The sequence below is a fragment of the Chlorocebus sabaeus genome, chromosome 9 (assembly GCF_047675955.1).
Source record: "Chlorocebus sabaeus isolate Y175 chromosome 9, mChlSab1.0.hap1, whole genome shotgun sequence".
In the NCBI taxonomy this organism is placed as follows: domain Eukaryota; kingdom Metazoa; phylum Chordata; class Mammalia; order Primates; family Cercopithecidae; genus Chlorocebus; species Chlorocebus sabaeus.
In genome coordinates, this window is record NC_132912.1 from 17,230,635 (window position 1) to 17,250,706 (window position 20,072).

A 20,072-nucleotide genomic window follows, 5' to 3' on the forward strand; every position below is an offset into this window, starting at 1 on the left:
TACAATACCCAAAGCCAAAGAGAGAAATGAGTCATTACCTAGAGTTGAGGAGCATGAGGCGTCTGGATGGCAGCCTCCATTACTGACTGAGCAGATGTCTATGAGTGTGCACACTCTTCCGTCACCCTGGTACCCTGATGAGAACAAGAGCCGGGGCATAAGAAACAATGTCAAGAAGACAGGAGGACAATGCCTGTCTAGGATTCAAATATCATGAAACAGACCAATCAGAGATCCTCTCTCATCAAAACAAAAAATATAAGTGTAAAATGTCATCAACAAATGAAATTTCATAAATATGAAAAATAACAAGAATTAGTAACTTGATTTCATAAACAATGTTCTGGGTTGTTTCTAATGAAAAAATACGTATAAAACTGCTGGTAGACTTAGAAAGTGCTGACACTGAAAAAGTTAATATCTTTACATTACAGTGACTCTGATGTTCTTAGACATCAATTATTATAGCAGCCCAAAGTACTGTAGTTCCATGTTATTAAAATATACAAGATTTCAGTTTATCCCTTAGTACTCCCTGAACTTCTTGGATAGTAATTTGATTTAGGTTAGAGAATAGCAGAAAAGACTTCTTTCCAGAAAAGGAGGGAAACCAACAATTACTAAATATGCCTACTGTGATGCCTGTGGTTTAGTAAACTTGGTATACAAAACAACTCAGGAGTGCACGATATTAATAAATTACTCGTGAGGGCAATGGAACAGTAAGTCTGTGATCCACTCAGAAAACTTTTCAAATTCTGCATTATCTCTGTAGCTATTTGACAGTTTGTAAAGTTTGTTGTTTTCCATTGATATTCAAAATGTTTTTTCTTTCGTATCATAGTGTTATACTAATGTGTCCTGAATTCACAAGATAAACAAAACTTTCTGTACTATTTTCTCTCCTAAGACAAAAATCATGTTTTATTTTTTATTTTTTTAAGATGGAGTCTCACTCTGTTGCCCAGGCTGGAGTGCAGTGGCACGATCTCAGCTCACTGCAACTTCCGCTTCCCAGGTTCAAGCGATTCTTGTGCTTCAGCCTCCCAAATAGCTGGGATTACAAGCACGTGCCACCACACCCAGCTAATTTTGCATTTTTAGTAGAAAGGGGGTTTCACCATGTTGACCAGCGTGGTCTCAAACTCCTGACCTCATGTGATCCACCCACCTCAGCCTCCCAAAGTGTCGGGATTACAGGCATGAGCGACTGCGCTCAGCCAGAAATCATATTTTAAATGGAGCACAAGATTCCGTATTCAAATGTCTGTGTTCCCTGTACTGGGGTCAGGAGGTTAACAGTGAACCGAGGCAGCACCTGGTGGACAGGCCTGACAGTGGGAAGACCCAGGTGTATTCACACACTCAACAAGTGGAGCCACAGAACAGCCGCCATTATTTATCTCACATTCATTGATATCTTCACAAACATATCCATTGCCTTGCCAGCCTAGAAAAACAAGAAGATTCAAAAGTTTAGCTCTATAGACAAGTCAACAAGGAAGAAATACAAGTCAAAACATATAAAAACTTTCTCCACCTAAGGAACTATAAAATAAAAATGAGATATGCTTATCGGATTGGCAAAAGTTGTTTTGAATTCTTAAAATCAAATTCTGGCAACAAAGTGGGCAAATGGGCTCCTCTTATATGCTGATAGTTAGACATTAAATTGATATAACCTATTTGGAAAGAGCTCTGGCTGTATTCACTAACATTTTTTAAATACATAGACTTTGACTACCAATTGCACTTTTTAAAACTCAGCCTATTGTGATAAAACTACTGCCACACTAAGATGTAGGTAAGAGGATGTCTACTGCAGCACTGTTTAATTGGGAAAAACCCTCAAGCATCAATAGAAGCATAGCTGAACACCTTATGACTCATCTTTGTGACCGAACACTAAAAACACTTTTTAATATCATGCGCACACCTATATACCTACATGTGCATACACACAAACACTGAAAGAATTTTTATATATACATTAAATAAAGTACTAAACGTGACTGAGCAAGGTGGTTCTCATGCCTGTAATCCCAGCAGTTTGGGAGGCTGAGGTGGGCAGATCACCTGAGGCCAGAAGTTCAAGACCAGCCTGGCCAACATGATGAAACCCTATCTGTACTAAAAACACAAAAATTAGCTGGACGTGGTGGTGCACCCCTGGAGTCCCAGCTACTTGGGAGGCTGAGGCAGGAGAATCCCTCAAACCTGGGAGGTAGAGGTTGCAGTGAGCCAAGATTGCACCACTGCACTCTGGCCTGGACGACAGAGCAAGATTCTGTCTCAAAAACAAAAACAAAAAGAAACTAACTGTTAAAATCATATGGAGGATTGGGCTCATATTCCTAATTTTGGGAAAGAATTTTTTAAACTCTTGCATATGTGCTTGTACGAATGAAGAATAAGGTAAAAGAGGAAGGAGAACAAATGACTAATGGTGTCATTAGGAAGATGAGATTTAATAATTTTACTTTAGTGGTTCCCATTTTATTCAATGGTTGTAGATTTGTATTACTTTTATAATTCAAATTATTACAATTATAAGAATCCTTAAAAACCTTTACAGACTTAAAAATATTTATATTCTTTAATTTAAGCAGAATCCTCTTCTAAGACTCTACCTAAGAAAATAATCATATTAGTGCATGGCAAAATGCATACATGAAAAAAGCTGGAAGAAAAAAATGCCCGAATGTTCATCATGGTCCTCTGTGTGATAAGATCAAAGGTATTTTTTTCTATTTTTTCCGTATTTTTGTAGTGATATTTTATAAGCAGCATATATTGCTTTGCTGCTTATAAAATGTAACTGCTATATATTGCAGGAAAAATAGAGTGATAAACAAGAACAAAATTGTTTCTCTTTTTCTTCTCCAACAATAAAAAGAAGAATGTAAAAACACATTGCCAATCCTCTAATTTAAATAATTTATTTTTCCGATTTATAGTTTTTAAAGATTGTGCATGATAAATTACCTTCAAAATGTGATTGCTTGCAAATCATGCTTGCCCCTGAGAACTAAGAGGGAAAAAGTCTTCATAGGTTTTTCTCCATTTCTTTCCAGTTTTACAAGATCTAAATATATACATGCAGAAAACCACTAAATCAAAAATCACTACCTGGGGCAATAGGTTTGTGGGGTTTCTTGGAGAGAAGAAACTCGCCAAGAAACTTGGGTTTCAGTTCTGGCTATCTGTAAAGCTATATGATCTTGGGCAAGTTATTCAACCTCTTTAAGCTCAAGTTATCATATTTTAAAATGTGAGTAATACTTATTCTTACCATGTCTTGGTTTTGTTGTAGTTAAAAGAATTAAAAATTACTTATACAGTGCCTTAATAACACTTTTATTAAAAATAAAAAGCAGGCCGTGCGTGGTGGCTCACACCTGTAATCCCAGCACTTTTGGAGGCCAAGGTGGGCAGATCACTTGAGGCCAGGAGTTTGAGACCAGCCTGGCCAACATGGCAAACTCCGTCTCTACTAAAACTACAAAAATTAGCTGGGCATGGTGGCTTGTGCCCGTAGTCCCAGCTACTCGGGAGGCTGAGGCAGAAGAATTGCTTGAACCCAGGAGGTGGAGGTTGCAGTGAGCTGAGATCATGCCACTGTACTCCAGCCTGGGTGACAGGGAGAGACTCTGTCTCAAAACAATAACAAAAACAAAGCAAAAGAAAACCAGCTACTATTATTACATTATCTTTGTGCTCCATTTCTAAGAACACCCCTGGAGTGCAGATAAACCTGAGGTCTGGCTAATTGCCTACCAATGCACCCAGCACAGTGCTTTGCTCGCAGTAGGTATCCTACAAAAAAATATGTGTGGAATGTATGATGACTATCTCATAGAACAAAAGATGCCCTTGGATTCAAACCCAGGCAGTCTTTGACTAACAGAGCCCACCCACGTTTTCTATGACTCAACATCCGGTGTCCCTAGAGATTCCGTTGCTGTGAGGCTGTGATGGAGCTGGATATCTCTGTTTACATCAAGTCCACAAGATACGCTAATGACACACCCAGGCAAGAGCTACTGGACTGTGGTGGAAATGGAAAGAGGTCAAATAATTTCCCCATGTGTACAAACATCTGGTTAGTATGAAAGGTGGGACTAGAGTATTTCTTTTGATCTCAAATCTGGTCGGTTGACGGTCACTGCAATGCAGTGTCTAACTTACAAATTCTATGGCTAACCTTGCCCCAAAGTCTGACTCTAGTACAGTTTTGGACAAGCCTCCCCCTTCTGTCGTGGAATTGTGATAGCAGTGAGATCGTTGAGCAGAAGCTAGTGAACCAGGACACAAAACTGGATTTGAACACCTCCTAAGAATGGTCTTCTTACTCATCAATAGTGAAAGAAAATTGATTCTAGCACCTCTCCAACTTGGCATGCAGAGCCTGGCATGTGGCCCTGAGAACGTACCTGTTGGGCAGGCGCCACAATAGAAAGAGCCTAGAGTGTTGAAACACTGCACAAGTGTGGAGCAAGGCCCGGGCTGGAAGCTGCACTCATCTCTGTCCAGTGTGCAGGCAGGGCTGTTTGGTGGAGACATCCACCCAGCATCACAGATGCAGCTGTACTTGGGCTGGCAGGATGACAACAGCATGAATAAAGACAATCATGAAAATCAGCAAGAAAAGCCTTTGAACATTTCATCAAGCCCCAAGCTGTTTATCCTCTAACGTTCATTTTCATACAGCCAATCCACTGGCTTCTCTTTTCCTTCCCATATGATTAAGCATTTAGACCAGACCATGCAAAAAGGGAAACATCTTTATTTCAGAGTAAAAGCAAGCTATAATTTCTCCCAAAGATGCCAGGGAAAGAGTAACAACAATCAAGAACCGTAAGTCAATATAATTAAAGTCAATCAACTCAGCCTGCTATGTTTTTAGAGGGAAAAACACTCATGTAGGCACAGACCTTGGAAACTCAATTCTGTTTGTTTTTCTTAGGAAAATTCTTCCTCCTACCTGCCTCCTCAACCCTTCCATCCCCATCATTGGATGGGAACTATTTTCCATCACATGGGTAGAAAAAATAGAACTAAAAATAAAGAATTGAAGTTCTCATGAAGAGCCAAGCCAGCCAAGACTGGACAACTTTAAGGGTCAGGGGTCAAAGTCATCAGGACCTAGGGCATGGAGGGGTATTCCGGGGAGTGGGCTCTTAGAGTCTGCAGCAGTTCCAGAGGCTCAGGTCAGGAAAAGTCAGACTCTTTGAAACCACATGTTGCCAACAAGACTGGTCCTTTTATATTCCTGTGTTTTGTCACTGTTAAAATAAAACTTACAAGGCCAAGAGAAGGTCTTATCTCAGAGAGAGTCATGACGGGATAATAAAAATGGTCCTATTTCTGCTGGGTGTGGTGGCTCATGCCTGTAATTGCAGCACTTTGGGCAGCTGAGGTGGGTGGACCACTTGAGGCCTGGAGTTCGAGACCATCCTGGCCAACATGGCAAAACCCCGTCTCTACTAAAAATACCAAAATTAGCCAGGCATGTTGGCATGTTCCTGTAATCCCAGCTACTCAGGAGGCTGAGGCATGAGAATTGAATTGCTTGAACCAGGGAGGTGAAGGTTGCAGTGAGCTGAGATCGTGCCACTGCACTCTAGCCTGGGTGACAGAGAGAGGCTCCGCCTCAAAAAAAAAAAAAAAAAAAAAAAGGTCCTATTTTACATAATGACATCTTAATCTCTGGGTCCTCATCTCCCCTCCTCGCCTACGTCCCACTTACAGGCAGGAAGTGACTTCACCTCTACAAGCTCCAGGCAGTGCTTGTATACAGTGGGCATAGGAGGAGGAGGAGCTACTAACCATGGCTCTCTGCAAGGAGGCACATTTAGGGAAGGGACCCACCTCTCCAGCTTGCTCGCGGACTAAATCCTCACAGATGCCATGGACACAGCGTGTCACAGAACCCCCTTCACAGTCATTGTATTTGGAGGCACACTGCGGTCCGTACGTCTCAGGTGGGCAGTGACAACTGTTGGTTACACAAGAGCACAGTGTAAGGGCTTGTGCTTTGGGGCCATTGCCTGTCTCTTAATATCAGTGAGGAAAATAATTCAAATTACAAATCAACGATGTTAACATGGAATCATAAGCCAGAAATGCAAATTTACTGACTGGAGTCTTGGGAGAAAATCGCTCTGCTCTGCTCCAAGTGGTGGATTGAGTAAATACAATGTTAGAGAATCACAACTTATCACCTGGTAAGCCTAGCACTATAAATTCTTGTGTTATCAGGTCATCAAACAGCATTTTCAAAGGTCAGATGTGTATCAGCCAAAGGTAATAGAGTTAGTTCAAGAAGGTAAAGGGAGAGATCAGCAAATCCATTCATCATCTGTCCAATTGGACCTGCCACGAAGCACGGGCAACGTGGGCTACACTGATAACTCCCAAATGCTCTCTAGGATTATATAACCCCACACGCAACCCAGTGTCCACACCCCACAGTCTATGATCGTTATTATTATATTACAAAGGGCAATATGTCTTCTATCCATAAAAAGTGTAGTTATATAATATAACACAGTGACATTCTTTCATAGGCACATTTGAATTTCCAACAAAATGTGGTAATTATTACATTATGCCGAAGCTAGCAGTGGGTGCTTTGTTACTAGAAGATTTTAGTCCAATAATAATCAAATAAGCAATGTTGTTTTAAACCCTTGTCATTGTTAAAGCTGCTTTAGCCTTATTTTTGCAGCTTAATGGGAATGTCTATGGTCTGAGTATGGGAGCTGGGGGAGGAGGAGGGAAGAGGAGTCCCAGAAGCCTAAGCCTATCCGCACGTGCCTGGGCACATCTGATGACAGGGAGGGCCAGGCCCAGAGGTTGCCAATGGCTGGACTCAAGCAGAATTGGCAAGAAAAGCTCTCATGGGGGAAATGACTGATGGTGCCAGCAGTCAGAGACAAGGAACAGGGAGCGCCTGCATAGCCAGGCCTCCCTCCCATGCCATTCTACAAAGGAGAAGAGCTCTTTCAACAAGACACAGTAAGGTACAAGGAGCTTAGTAATGTCCATGGATGACAATGTATGAATGACAGTGTGGGAAATTAGCATTTGACTGTTTGAAAGTCATCAAGAACCAAACTCCAGGCACAGGATTCAGCTTGCCCGTGGTGGGCCCCAGAAGCAATTGCTGGGGTGGCAGCTTTTTGGCAGTTTCTAAGGAAGAGGAGAGCAATGAGTGTGGCCAGAGATGGAGAGTAAGAATGCGGGGAACATCATCCATGCACTCATGTCGGGAGGCCAGACTTAGCAAATAAAAATACAGCATGCCCAATTAAATGTAAGTTTCCAATAAATGAATATTTTTTGGTATAAATATGTTCCATGCAATTTACAACATCAGTACATATTTACATAAAAGCTGCTTCATTAATACATGACATTTCTGAGCATTCCAAAGTTGCCTTTCTCGTTAAGACAAAGTCATAGGAAAATAACAATAAATGATTAAACTTAAGGAGAAATTGAATTATCCATCGCCACCCATAGCCATTTATCTTCCCCTCATCTCTCTCTATTTTCCTTCTCACATTGTTTTCTTTCCTCTTTGTCCCCATCTTTACATAGGATATTTGTACAGACAATTTAATTAGACTCTTGAGGATTATGGAACTTTAAAACAGTTCAGACACATATTTGAGCATTTGATCCAGGAGGCTTCACTACTAACAGTTTATTTCGCCACCAGTCCCAACACCTGCCAAAAATGCTTGAGAATCTTTTATTTATTTATTTATTTTTTTTTTTTTTTTTTTTTTTTTTTCAGATGAAGTCTCACTCTGTCACTTAGGCTGAAGTGCAGTGGCGCAGTCTCAGCTCACTGCAACCTCTGCCTCCCAGGTTCAAGCAATTCTCCTGCTTCAGCCTCCCAAGTAGTTGGGACCGCAAGTGTGTGCCACCACACTTGGCTAATTTTTTATTTTTATTTTTTAGTAGAGATGGAGTTTCACCATGCTGGCGAAGCCAACTGATTAATTACTGATTTAGCAGAAGTCTCTTTGCTAGAAGTAGTGGCTGGTCTCGAACTCCTGACCTCAGGTGATCCACCCACCTTGGCTTCCCAAAGTGCGGGGATTACAGGCGTGAGCCACTGCGCCCTGCCGAAGAATTTTTAAACCAACTGTTACTAGCTTTCTATTTTCTATATCTGGAAGATCTGAGTGTTTGGGAACCCCTGGGATAAGACTGCCTAGGTTTAAATTTTGGTCCTTCCTGTTAACTGTTCACCCATACAAAGTACTAACTCCCTCTGCCTCGGTTTCTTATGGAATAATACTGGTAATCTCTGTGAACTATGGTCATATTGCAGTCTAAAGGCATTCCCCTGTAGGAAGTGCTAAGAAGACTGTCTTTATTTTATCACTAAGTGCTTAACTATTGCAAAATGATGCAAGATTTGAGAGGAGATTCTGGTTCATGGACCTGCAGTTAAATCCTTTCTCTTTATCTCTCTCTTCCTTCATCCTTGCTATTATCACTGGGAGATGAGTAGGCATTAATCCTACACTGTTATCTAAATAGCTACAAAGTACACTTCTTTCTTTTAAGTTTAGATGATGTGAGGAGACAGAGAAAGGGAGGAAGAAAGTCAAGTAAACCATAGGATTCCTTGAAATGATCCTCCAAGACAAGTATTATTAATCCCATTTTACAGACTAACGTTTCCCAAAACCACAAAATGAGTAATTGGCAGAAGATAGACACTTAGGTCTACTTGACTCCTGCACCACTGTTTCTGCATGTTACATTCCTACATTCTGATAAGTAGAGTTATATGAAGATGCTGCATTTTTATGCACCGTTTTGTTTTGTTTTGTTTTGTTTTGAGACAGGGTCTTGTGCCCAGGCTGGAGTGCAGTGGTGCGATCTCGGCTCACTGCAACATCTGCCTCCCAGGTTCAAGCAATCTTCCCACCTCTGCCTCTCAAGTAGCTGGGACTACAGATGCATGCCAGCACGTCGGCTAAGTTTTGTATCTTTTGGTAGAGACAGGGTTTCACCATGTTAGCAAGGCTGGTCTTGAACTCCTGACATCAGGTGATCCACCCGCCTTGGCCTCCCAAAATGCTGGGATTACAGGCATGAGCCACCGTGCCCAGCCTTATGTGCCTTGTTAACATATCAGGGTTTACAGGCAAAATATACTCTCAAAGTGTCTTGATATGGCCTTTAAAAAATGAACAATTACTTAGATACCTCCCTAAGTGAAAATAAAAGCAATATATTGTATTTTTAAAACCAACTTACTACTATCCCTGCTATAGTTATTAGTTACTGATTTAGCAGAAGTGTCTTTTCTAATGACCTTTTATTACTGACTTGCTTCCAGCAGAACAAAGCTAGGCTTTTCTTTGAAAACACTGCAAGTGCATTTTGGCAATTGAGAAGAGGTTTAACACGCTTTGATAGTCACAGTTTAACTTGTGTTGAGTCCATGGTTCAATACTAATTTTACTGACTGACTGAAAAAGGTAGTAAGTTTAATACCTAACTACCACCTGAGTTAAAACCAGATTATCCTCATTTTTTAAGCCCCGTAGGATGTAAAATCTACCAGTGATATGAATGGAAATAAATGAAATAAAATTTACTCATCATCACGTTTCTGGAAAACCAGACAAACTCAACTTTTTGTTTTTCTGGAAAGCCTTCTAGATCTGAGCCCTAAATGTACAACACACACCATCCATGCATGGCAAGTTCAGATCCTAAGGGCTGTGTTAAATCCAAAGTAAGCAGGGGAGGCCAGGCGTGGTAGCTCACACCTGTAATCCCAGCACTATGGGAGGCTGAGACGGGCAGATCACCTGAGATCAGGAATTTGAGACCAGCCTGGCCAACATGGTGAAACCCTGTCTCTGCTAAAAATACAAAACTTAGCCAGATGTGGTGTCAGGTGCCTGTAATCCCAGCGACTCAGGCCACTGAGGTAGGAGAATCATTTGTCCCCAGGAGGCGGAGGTTGCAGCCATTGCACTCCAGCGGAGGTTGCAGCCATGGGTGACAAAACGAGACTCCATCTCAAAAACAAACAAACAAAAACAAACAATACAAAACAAAGTAAGCAGGGAAACAATAGGAATCAAGTCTTCAGAACAAAGAGGCAGTAACAGCATAGAGAAGTCATGAAATATCATTGTGTTAGTTGTCTGAAGCTCTGGGTCTAAGACCTCAAGCCAAAAGAATCAGTGGAAACAGAAAATTATGTTTCTTGTGCTATAATTATTGTTCTAAAAAAGAATTTCTACCAGAAGTTTACCTATGAAACAGGTATGAAACAGGGCTTCCCATGAATGAGTATTTGCACCTTTTCAGAGGTCTTTACAATGGCAAAGTATTAATCCAGTTAAAGACTCCTTTTTCTATCCAAATAAAAGAGCTCAAAGAGTTAAAGAAACGGAAGGAGGTTCAAACTCCAAAGTGAACTTCGATGGCATGACTACATTTTTGCAGGTCCAGATGATTCTGGGGCTCAAGTTTTCTTTTAGCTAATGTGTGTTGAAGTTTCCCAAAGGGTTTTCTAGCCTCAGTGAATATCCTGATTAACAAGGATTTAATGTCACATAATTAACAGAACTCAAGAAAGAATCTAAATGTCCACTTGTTTCATTACACGTGGATTACACAAAACAATAATTTAATCTTATGCTCATGCACCTTTTTTCATTTTCTTTTATTCCCTCAAAAAGTCTCCAACATATGCCTGAATTAGGGGACTTAAAGTGTAGATAATGAAATGGGATTCGTGAGGTTTCAGAAACTATTCCCTTACCAAGAGAAAGAAACCTGATTTAAATGCTCTGTTCTCTAATGTCCTCCAGCAAATCTATGAAGGGCAGAGACTAGGAATCAAGATCATTCCAAAGCCATTCACACATCATCAGTTCTTCTGCATTCTTGCTGTGCTTTACAAAAGAGTGCAAGACAGAATTTGGTACTGCTCTTGCAAAGTTGAATCTGTCATTTAGAAATGCAGCTTTCAATAAATAAATGGTTCCTTCCCTCCCAGCTCTCATTCCATCATATGTATGTGTCTGGATAAAGAACTCTAACCTCTGACATGCTGCAAAGAGTGGTGAATAGTAAAGGGGTTTTTGTTTTGTTTTTAATTTTGCAGGGGGAAAAAAATAATGTGCTGAAAACAGCAACAACAACAACTTTCACTTGTTCTATGGATCTCATCGCAGTTTGCCCATACTTGTCTCTCTATTGGCCCACAAGACTCCAAAAGACAGTGACGATAAAGGAAGACCAGGAGTGAAATCCAATCTCCATGACATTCCTAGATATCAGGAAGGTCAGAAAGCAGAAGTTCTAGAAGCCTGGACATTTGCCACCAATACCTCTACATAGCAATCCTCCTTGATAAATGCCCATAAACAGAAATCAGGAGATAATGGGTTCCAGGAAATGAAAGACTAGACTGCATTTTGCTTCCAATCCAAGCCTAATAAAAGCAGGGAAAAGAGGCTTCATTTAAATGAGTAACGGAGTCCTGGAAGCAAAAACCTCTTTAATAACATTATACTAAATTTAAGTCAGAAGTGGTTAATTTTAGTTTTGCATAATGATTGAACTCATAGACATATCTAGCAGAAGTTTGAATGATTTGAGTTTACAACCTGGAATGAGTAAAAGTTTGAAAGATCAGATCAAAAAACAAAAGTATCAAATAAAAAGAGAAGGCTTGTGACTGCATTTTTAGGAGTGTGTGTTAATAACAGCGATGGTTTAAAAAACAAAATTACTGCACTCATTTTTGCTGGAAAGACTAGAATGGATATTGTTATGAGGAAATTGAAGAACAAGATAGCTGAGACACCAGTAAGAGAGCAAATAATTGCTCTTTAATCCAGTGAGATTCTACTCCAGAGTATTGAAAGGATTTGTTCATTCTAAAACAGAATTTATTAATCTTTTAAAAATCACACAGTAAAAGAGACCAGCCAAACTACAAGGAAAAACAATGTCTAATTTAAAAGGTGACTTTAAAGAACGGTACAAAAGTAAGTTTGCTATTGATCTGCCCTAAATTTTTGGACTTCATTATTAGAAACACAATATGTGTGTCCTCAGCAAAGCTTTGATGACAGATATCCCTAGAGCATGATGGGAACACAGAGGCCCTGAGATGCCTCACTCCGCTTAATAAGGGAAGGGAAGGTTTCCTGCAGAAAGTGATGCCTGAGCTGAGCAGAAGTCTGTGGATAAGTCACTTGACAGAATAAATCAGAAGAGAAGATAGAGCTGTAATGATGACTGTGGTCAGAGAGAGTTACTTCATTCATTGAACCACAGTTTAATCGTTGACCTTGTTATGGTCACATTTTGACATAGCATTGAAAAAAGCTCTCCTTACTCAAAACTACGAGCTTGCTATAATACATGGAACGAGTACAGCGGGGAGCACTGGTGTGGTGGGATGTCCCCTTTTCTACTTAAGGCCATTCAGTGGCTCCCGTTCGATGCTCTGGCTCTTCCTAAGGCTTCAGCTCCTCTTGTACCAGGCCATGCTTACTCTCTGTGCCAATCACGGCAGCCTTCTTCCAGTTCCTTGGGGATGTTAGAGCAAGGATTTCTTCATGGGGTGAGAGTAAAGGACTCATGAGCTTTGCTTCAATTAAGTAAAAATAGAAATGTAGACATTAAGTAAGAGCTAAACATTTCCTCATGGAGTACCAACTTTTGCTGGAATACAGATAATTAGTTTAGGATGCTCTTAATTATGGGACGTTTTAGGCCTTCAAAAATATACCTGATATTTATCCAAAAAAAAAAAAAAAAGTTACCTGTAACTTCCCATTGTATTAACACATGTGCCTCCATTCTGGCAGCTCAAGGGTGTTCCTGAGTAAATCTCACATTCGTTAACATCAGCTGAGCAGAGAGGACCCTGTGATCATATAAGGAACAAAGTCAGGTGCCAAAGGTCAGAGAGGTATCTGGGGCCAACATTCACATGATATGTTTAAGGATTTATACGTGGACAGTAAATAAGTCCTCAGTAAAGCCAAATATAATAATACTAATATTAATCCCTGCTATTCTTCCTCTGGAACTCAGATTTCACCTAATAGAACCAAAGAGCTCTTCTTAAGATCACAGCAGTCACAGGAGGAGAATCGTTATCTAAACATTATAGAATCCTCAGTTCACAGGGGTGCTATGTCTGGGTATACTTACTTTTTTTTTTTTTATATGCATGCTGGGGACAGTTTCACCATTATCAGAAAAAAAAAAAAAAAAACAACAGACCAAACATAGAAAACAAGAAAATGTACATAGGTATGTCAAGATTTGTTTGGTACCGTCCAATGCTGACTGATTTAAATTAATGTTAACAGAAATACTGTGCTCTTCCAGGTAGTTATCCAATCACATGAACCTCTCCTTTCAATGGCTTTAGTATTCACTGGGTTATATAATCAAACTCACCACTGTTTGGATTTTAGCATACATGGTGTACTTCATTTTGATTCTGGAGGCCACAGCATCCTAGGAACTTTGGATGGAGAATTAAATATGCCTGATGATTCCAAGGAAACCACAGATGCTGACCCGCCATCATTCTTAACCAAAGAGCAAGTGACTCACCTTCCACTGTGGGGGACAGATACAAAAAAAGGAATCATGCAGATTGAGGCAGGTTCCTCCATTCTGGCAAGGATTGCTGCTGCAAACCTTTTTGTCAACAGTCTGAAACAAAGACAGGACAGTCAATGAGATGACTTGCAGTCGGCATCAGCAAAAGGCATGTTACCATGCAGGTGTGTACGTGGGATTACATTTAACTCTTAGTCAATGGGGGTCTCCCTCCAGACTTTAAAGCCATTACTTATGTTCTTCAAATCACCTCTCTTGTGAAAAAATAGAAAGCATTTCCTATTATCAATCTTGTTCCTATTCCTTAACTCTCAACATGCTTTTGACCATGGGTGGGATGAGGTCTGAGGGGAGAAGATTTTCACTTTGCCTTGGAAAAGTATTATTCCCCTGAGAAAGAGACCTCAGTGGACAAGAGTAAAGGTTCAGGTGTGAAAATAATAATGGATGTTCCGATTGCACAAAGAAAAGAAAATGGAGATTCCGGTTCTTTTACCTGTGATTCTTATCTTTGGTCCCTCCAGGTGAGACTTTGAAACATTAGCATCTGCTGCTGCTGCCCCTCCTCCCATGGGTTAAGGTGACTGGACTCCTTCTGCTCCAAGTCTCTTTGTTTGAAATGTGGCCAGCTAAGACACAGCCTTCACCGTGGTGCTCACCTGACTGCTTTCAACCCAGATCACAAACAAACCTACCTTTGTCTACCTCTACATCTACATATCCTGGGGAATCTGACCCTATGTCAGCTACCAGTTTCAATCTTGTAAGATTTTTATATCCTTTGCGTGCAGAGAAAACTTTTTTTTTTCTTTTTCTGATTTTTTTTTTTTTTTTTTTTTTGAGACTAAGTCTCGCTCTGTTGCCCAGGCTGGAGTGCAGTGGCGCAATCTCCGCTCACTGCAAGCTCCACCTGCCGGGTTCACATCATTCTCCTGCCTCAGCCTCCCAAGTAGCTGGGACTACAGGCGCCCGCCACCACACCCGGCTAATTTTTTGTACTTTTAGTAGAGATGGGGTTTCACCATGTTAGCTAGGAAGGTCTCGATCTCCTGACCTCGTGATCTGTCCGCCTCAGGCTCCCAAAGTGCTGGGATTACAGGCGTGAACCACTGCGCCCGGCCAGAGAAAACATCTTTAGAGGGAACAATTGATTATGCAATGATAGCCATTTTATGAATTTCAGTCATAGTCCAATTGTCTGGGTTTTTTGCTGTTGTTGTTGTTTTGTTTGTTTGTTTGTTTGTTTGTTTGTTTTGAGATGGAGCCTGGGTCTGTCACCCAGGCTGGAGTGCAGTAGTATGATCTCAGCTCACTGCAACCTCTACGTCCCGGGTTGAAGCAATTCTTGTGCCTCAGCCTCCTCAGTAGCTGGGACTACAGGCATGTCCCACTACACCCGGCTAATTTTTGTATTTTTAGTAGAGACAGGGTTTCACCATGTTGACCAGGCTGGTCTCAAACTCCTGACCTCACATGATCCACCTGCCTTGGCCTCCTAAAGCGCTGGGATTACAGGTGTGAGCCACCATACACAACCTAATTCTCTGCTTTTAAACACTTAAAATAGGGGCAAACTGTTCATTACATTTCATATACATATATACACACACACATGCATATATATTATATATGTGTCTATAGGCACACACATACACACACATACAAACACAACATACTATATATATAGTGACTCACAAAGAAAATTATTTCTGTTTCCTTCATTTTACAGATGAAATAGAAAGCCAAAGGAGAGCCAACTCAATGCCATTTTTTTGCAAAGCACATTCCCTCTCCACTTTGGTCATAAATTAGATGACCATACATCTGGGGGTCTCTTCATGAACCTTGTTTTATTCCATTGTTCTATTTTTCTCTTTGTGCTAGCACAATTGGCTCTGTCCATCATAGAATGCTCTTTAGAACATTAACCACAAACTCATTGAAAGGTTTTCTGTTGGACAAAAGCAACACTGTCTGGGGACTAAAAATTTAAAAGCCTAAAGGGGCCCAGTAGAAAATGAAGTCAGCAGTCAGGAGGAAGACAATAGGGAGTGGTGGGGACTGTGGTGGCCAGAGAGCACTTACCCTATCCAAAGGCACAAAGGCATTCACATTTGAAAATCACTCAGTGTTCCTCCTGAGGGATGGGGGTAGGAGGACCGGCTGAGCATGGCCTCCAGTCTTTGACCTTTGGCTAAAATAATGAAGCCCTCCAGGAGACAAAACTTGAGTGCAGTGTCATGGTCCACAGCACTATTCTTTACTCATTTTCTTTCGCTCAACTACTCTCTAAAAAATGACAGTTGAGGGGTCAATGTATTATCTAAGTGGAGAAAAGGAATACACGAACTTGTTCATCAAAGGACAAAAAGGTTTGCAGCAGCAATCCTTGACGGAGTGGTGGAACCTGCCTCAATCTGTGTGAGTCCTTTTTTTATATCTGTCCTTCACAGTGGGACAGATCAAACTTAAAAGTAGAGGAAAATGCTTGAAGTATGAGCAAAACAGATGAAAAATATTTGTGCTGACATTCTTATGCTGGAATCCCCAGGCTTTTATGCAAAATTTTAAAAATGAAGAGATTCTGTATATTTCTCTGCATAGAAGGTTACAGCTTCCATGAAAGTCTTAAAAAGGCCAGCTTCCTCCAAAAGGGGTAGGAAGCCTAAGTTTACATAGATCAGTCTCCAAGTTTGTAGTACAGTTATAGAATGTTTTCTCTAAGAAACTGTTCAAGTTTAATTACCAGCAAATGTAGTGTTAAGAACATTTGGAATATTTTGTGATACACCTAGACTTCTGAGCTCAGTGCCAGAGACGATGCTTGCTTTCCAAGCCCCAGTCCCTGATGGGAGAATCAGCAAGTTGGGAGATCACTAGCTGACCAAGCCCAGCACACAGAGCTAAAGGGTGATGGTAAAGGATGTGGGCTGTGGGCTGCAAACTCAGGGTTGGAAGCCCTAACAGGCTCAGAGACCTCAGCCTTGTCATTTCATCTGTCTTAGACTCAGCTCTGCGTCTGCATCCTGGGAAGCATATGCTGGGGTGAGAAGTAAGTTATGGGAAAAAGCAAGTTTTTAATATTAATCATCCATTCACCCTTAAAATAAAAATAGTGGCTCTATTAATGATTCTAGTATGTTTTCTGTGAAAGATGTTGGATGTGAAGTAGGATGAGACCTACCTGCTGCAAGCCTTGGAATTTTCTCTCAAGATCCACCAGCTGGCAATGGGGAAGAAAAAGCTTCAGTTAGCTGGTTCAAAGGCATTGTGCAGGTGACGTTACAGCCTTGACATATTGTCCTAATGCCCTCTGCTAGGGACACACTTTGTCTGTTCATTCCTGCTTTTATTGACTTTTTCCTCTTCATTCCTCTCCCCTCAGGATTTTCTTCCTTCCTGTTCCATCCTGTCACATAGATTTCTGGTTTGTTTTTTTTTTTTTAGCCTTTTTTTTTTTTTTTTTTTAAGTACAACCCACTGTTAGGTTGACTGATTGCTTCTCTGTACACAGTGACTATGGGAATGTTTATAAATGTCAGTGATACATCCATTTCACCAGTAAGAAGGTTGCTCTTAAAACTTCAGCAAGGCTTATTTTCTTTCTTTCTTTCGTTTGTTCTTTCTTTCTTTCTTTCCTTCCTTCCTTCCTTTTCTCTCTCTCTCTCTCTCTCTCTCTCTCTCTCTCTCTCTCTCTCTCTCTCTTTTCTTTGGCAAGGTCCTGCCCTGTTGCCCAGGCTGGAGCACAGTGGCATGATCATAGCTCACTGCAGCCTCAACCTCCCTGGCTCAAGCCATCCTCCCACTTCAGCCTCCCAAGTAGCTGTGAGTACAGGCTCATGCCACCATGCCCAGCTAATTTTTTTTTTTGGGGGGGTAGAGACAGGGTCTCACTATGTTGCCCAGGCTGGTCTCAAACTCCTGGGCTCAAGCAATCCTTCCTCTGTGGCCTCCCAAATCGCTGGGATTACAGCAGTTTTTGATATTAATTATCCATTCACTTGCGGTGAGCCACTGTGCCTGGCCCAAGGCCTACTTCTGCAACAAGTGCTTGCATAGCATTTCCTGCCTTCTGCCCATCACTTCTACAGCCTCCATTAGAGCTGCGCCATTTAACCAAACAGTGTGGTAGTTACATGCTAAATCTCTAAAGAGCATGCAAAATTGGCATATCCCCTACAAAACGGTTACTTATAACATTGAATTAGGGAGAACTCATCAGTTCTTACGATGTGGATGTCAGACTTACCTTGGAATCAAGCTGATAGATTTGACTAGATATATTTTGAGGCAGACCAATTGCGCTCCCTTTTAACTCTATAATATCATCTTTGTTTTTCTGGATCTAATTTTAGAAAAAGAAGAAGAAATGAAGAACACTAGTGAAAATATCATATTTATCTTACAGTAATATAATTAAAAACTTGAGTAGTATTCTACTTTAAGCACTAAGATCTTGCCTATTATTATAAAAACCAAAACAACACCACGTGTAATAAACACTGGGCTAAAATAGCCACAGCTTAATTCCACTTATCCTTTTCAGTAACAATAGATCAAGGTATTTTCCATTTGTATGTTTTCCTATAATACCAGTTTAGGGTGCTTATTAAGAAACCTGGCTTGGAAGCAGACTGTTTACGTTTTAAGTCCTGGCTCAGCTATTTATCGCATGTCCTGGGCAAGTTACTTAACTGCTTCAGGGTTTCTTTACTTCTCATAAAACTAGGGTGACAATAAAGGCCACCTCATAGGACAGCTGTGAAGATCAAATGAGATAACATCCATACAGTGCTAAGCACAGTGGATGGCCCACAGTAAGCTCTGAATAATGCTGACTTCTAACATTATGACTGAAATATGCAGTGATTCCTGGGAACTGAAAACACCCAGTAAGGCAGGAGAATAACTGGCCAATTCTATACTGTGGCAAAAGCAAACTGGTCACATCTCCACATATCCTTGGTCCCCTCCTTCCTCATATCCCCTGTGGAGAGTTTCAGTTCTACCCTCCATGCCTTCTCTGGACTAGGGTGCACTGCCTGGCACAATGAGCTTCCTTCTTTTAGCACACTCCCTCTACCCACCATTAAGCCAGGCCATTGCCCTTTACAAGAACATGTCTGATGTCCAATTATGTTCTCTATGCTAAAGATTCAAGGTACACTAGGAAGGGGGAGGGAAGTTGAAGACAGGTTGATTAATGAGTACAATATATAGTAAGATAGAAGAAATAAGATCCAGTGTTTGACAGGCCAGTAGGGTGACTATAGTTAACATTAATCTATTGTACATTTCAAAATTGCTAGAAGAAAACAATTCATATGTTCTTAGCATAAAGAAAAGGTAAATATTTAAGGTGATGGATATCCCAATTACCCTGATTTGAACTTTACACGTTATAGGAATGTATCAAATTATCACATGCACCCCAAAATATGTGCATCTACTACATATTAATAAAAAATAATAATTAGAAAAGATTCCAGGTACAGATTAATCTAGACTTGTTCAATTAAGTCACCATATATGGATATACAAAAATGACTTCAAAATATTTCCAGGGTATTACCTGATGTAAACATTCACCAAGGTCTTCTTCATTTAATTTAATTTTTCCCAGGGATCCAGTTCTAAACTCAATGTTTTGGGCAGACCCCGTAAGAAACACCAAATTTCCCCTCTCTGTAGCCATTCGAGGCCTATATAATTCAAACCAGAGAATGCATCAGTAACTAGCAGGTACAATTTTTAAACCAAAATAACAAAGTTTCTTACTGAATAACTACAGGCCAAATACATCTTCACTGTTTGATCAACTCAACCCAACTGCCCCTGCTCATCTGCCATTTCTTTCTCTGCACATTTCTCGGAGATACCCCCTGGCAATTGCAAACAGATTATTTGCAAGACGACAGATAATAATTTGTGCATAGGAAGGTAATTTCATACCTCAGTCTAAATGTTTTTCCCTGTTTGCTTCTCAACATAATTTTCCTCAAGAAAAATTGCACCTTTGTTTATCTGGCTGTTTGGGAAAACTGGTGAGGAATTAGCCTAGTCCCTGAGTAGGAATGACCCATGTGTTTACTTACTGTTGGAGACTGGTGCTTCTTTTCTGTCTCTGCAGCTCAAGTCCTCCAGCTTCGCCATTTAATTCAGCAAAAGTCAATAAGGTAACCAAACTCCAAAGAAAAGGTAAAGACATGCTCATCACCAACCTCCCGGGTTGGCAGGTAAGAGTGAGGCCACTCCAACCAACTGAGTATGGGATTTTGGAGAATAGCAAACCAGGCAGGTGTACTTTGAACCACGGAATATCCTGTAACTATTCAGTTTTTCCTTCTTTGCCCTAGAAGACTATGTTATTTTTTCTTCCAGAGGGATGTAAATGATCTTAGATCTTCAGTACTCTTCAACTTGTGAGAGGT

General features: G+C 40.7%; 1 protein-coding gene across 1 annotated transcript in view; it reads right to left on the bottom strand.

Annotated features, from left to right (window-relative positions):
- Positions 1-19,958, bottom strand: part of CUBN (cubilin) — a 309,569-nt gene extending 289,611 nt beyond the window's left edge. The window contains exons 1-10 of the mRNA XM_008002385.3: positions 19,737-19,958; positions 19,214-19,343; positions 17,891-17,986; positions 16,826-16,864; positions 13,633-13,734; positions 12,828-12,931; positions 5,872-5,998; positions 4,434-4,596; positions 1,319-1,450; positions 39-134 (exon numbers count right to left, since the gene is read on the bottom strand). Of these exons, the coding sequence (XP_008000576.3) occupies positions 39-134; positions 1,319-1,450; positions 4,434-4,596; positions 5,872-5,998; positions 12,828-12,931; positions 13,633-13,734; positions 16,826-16,864; positions 17,891-17,986; positions 19,214-19,343; positions 19,737-19,855 (1,108 nt within the window). The 5' untranslated portion in view covers positions 19,856-19,958. The remainder of the gene's footprint in view (positions 1-38; positions 135-1,318; positions 1,451-4,433; positions 4,597-5,871; positions 5,999-12,827; positions 12,932-13,632; positions 13,735-16,825; positions 16,865-17,890; positions 17,987-19,213; positions 19,344-19,736) is intronic.
- Positions 19,959-20,072: the final 114 nt, after the last annotated feature.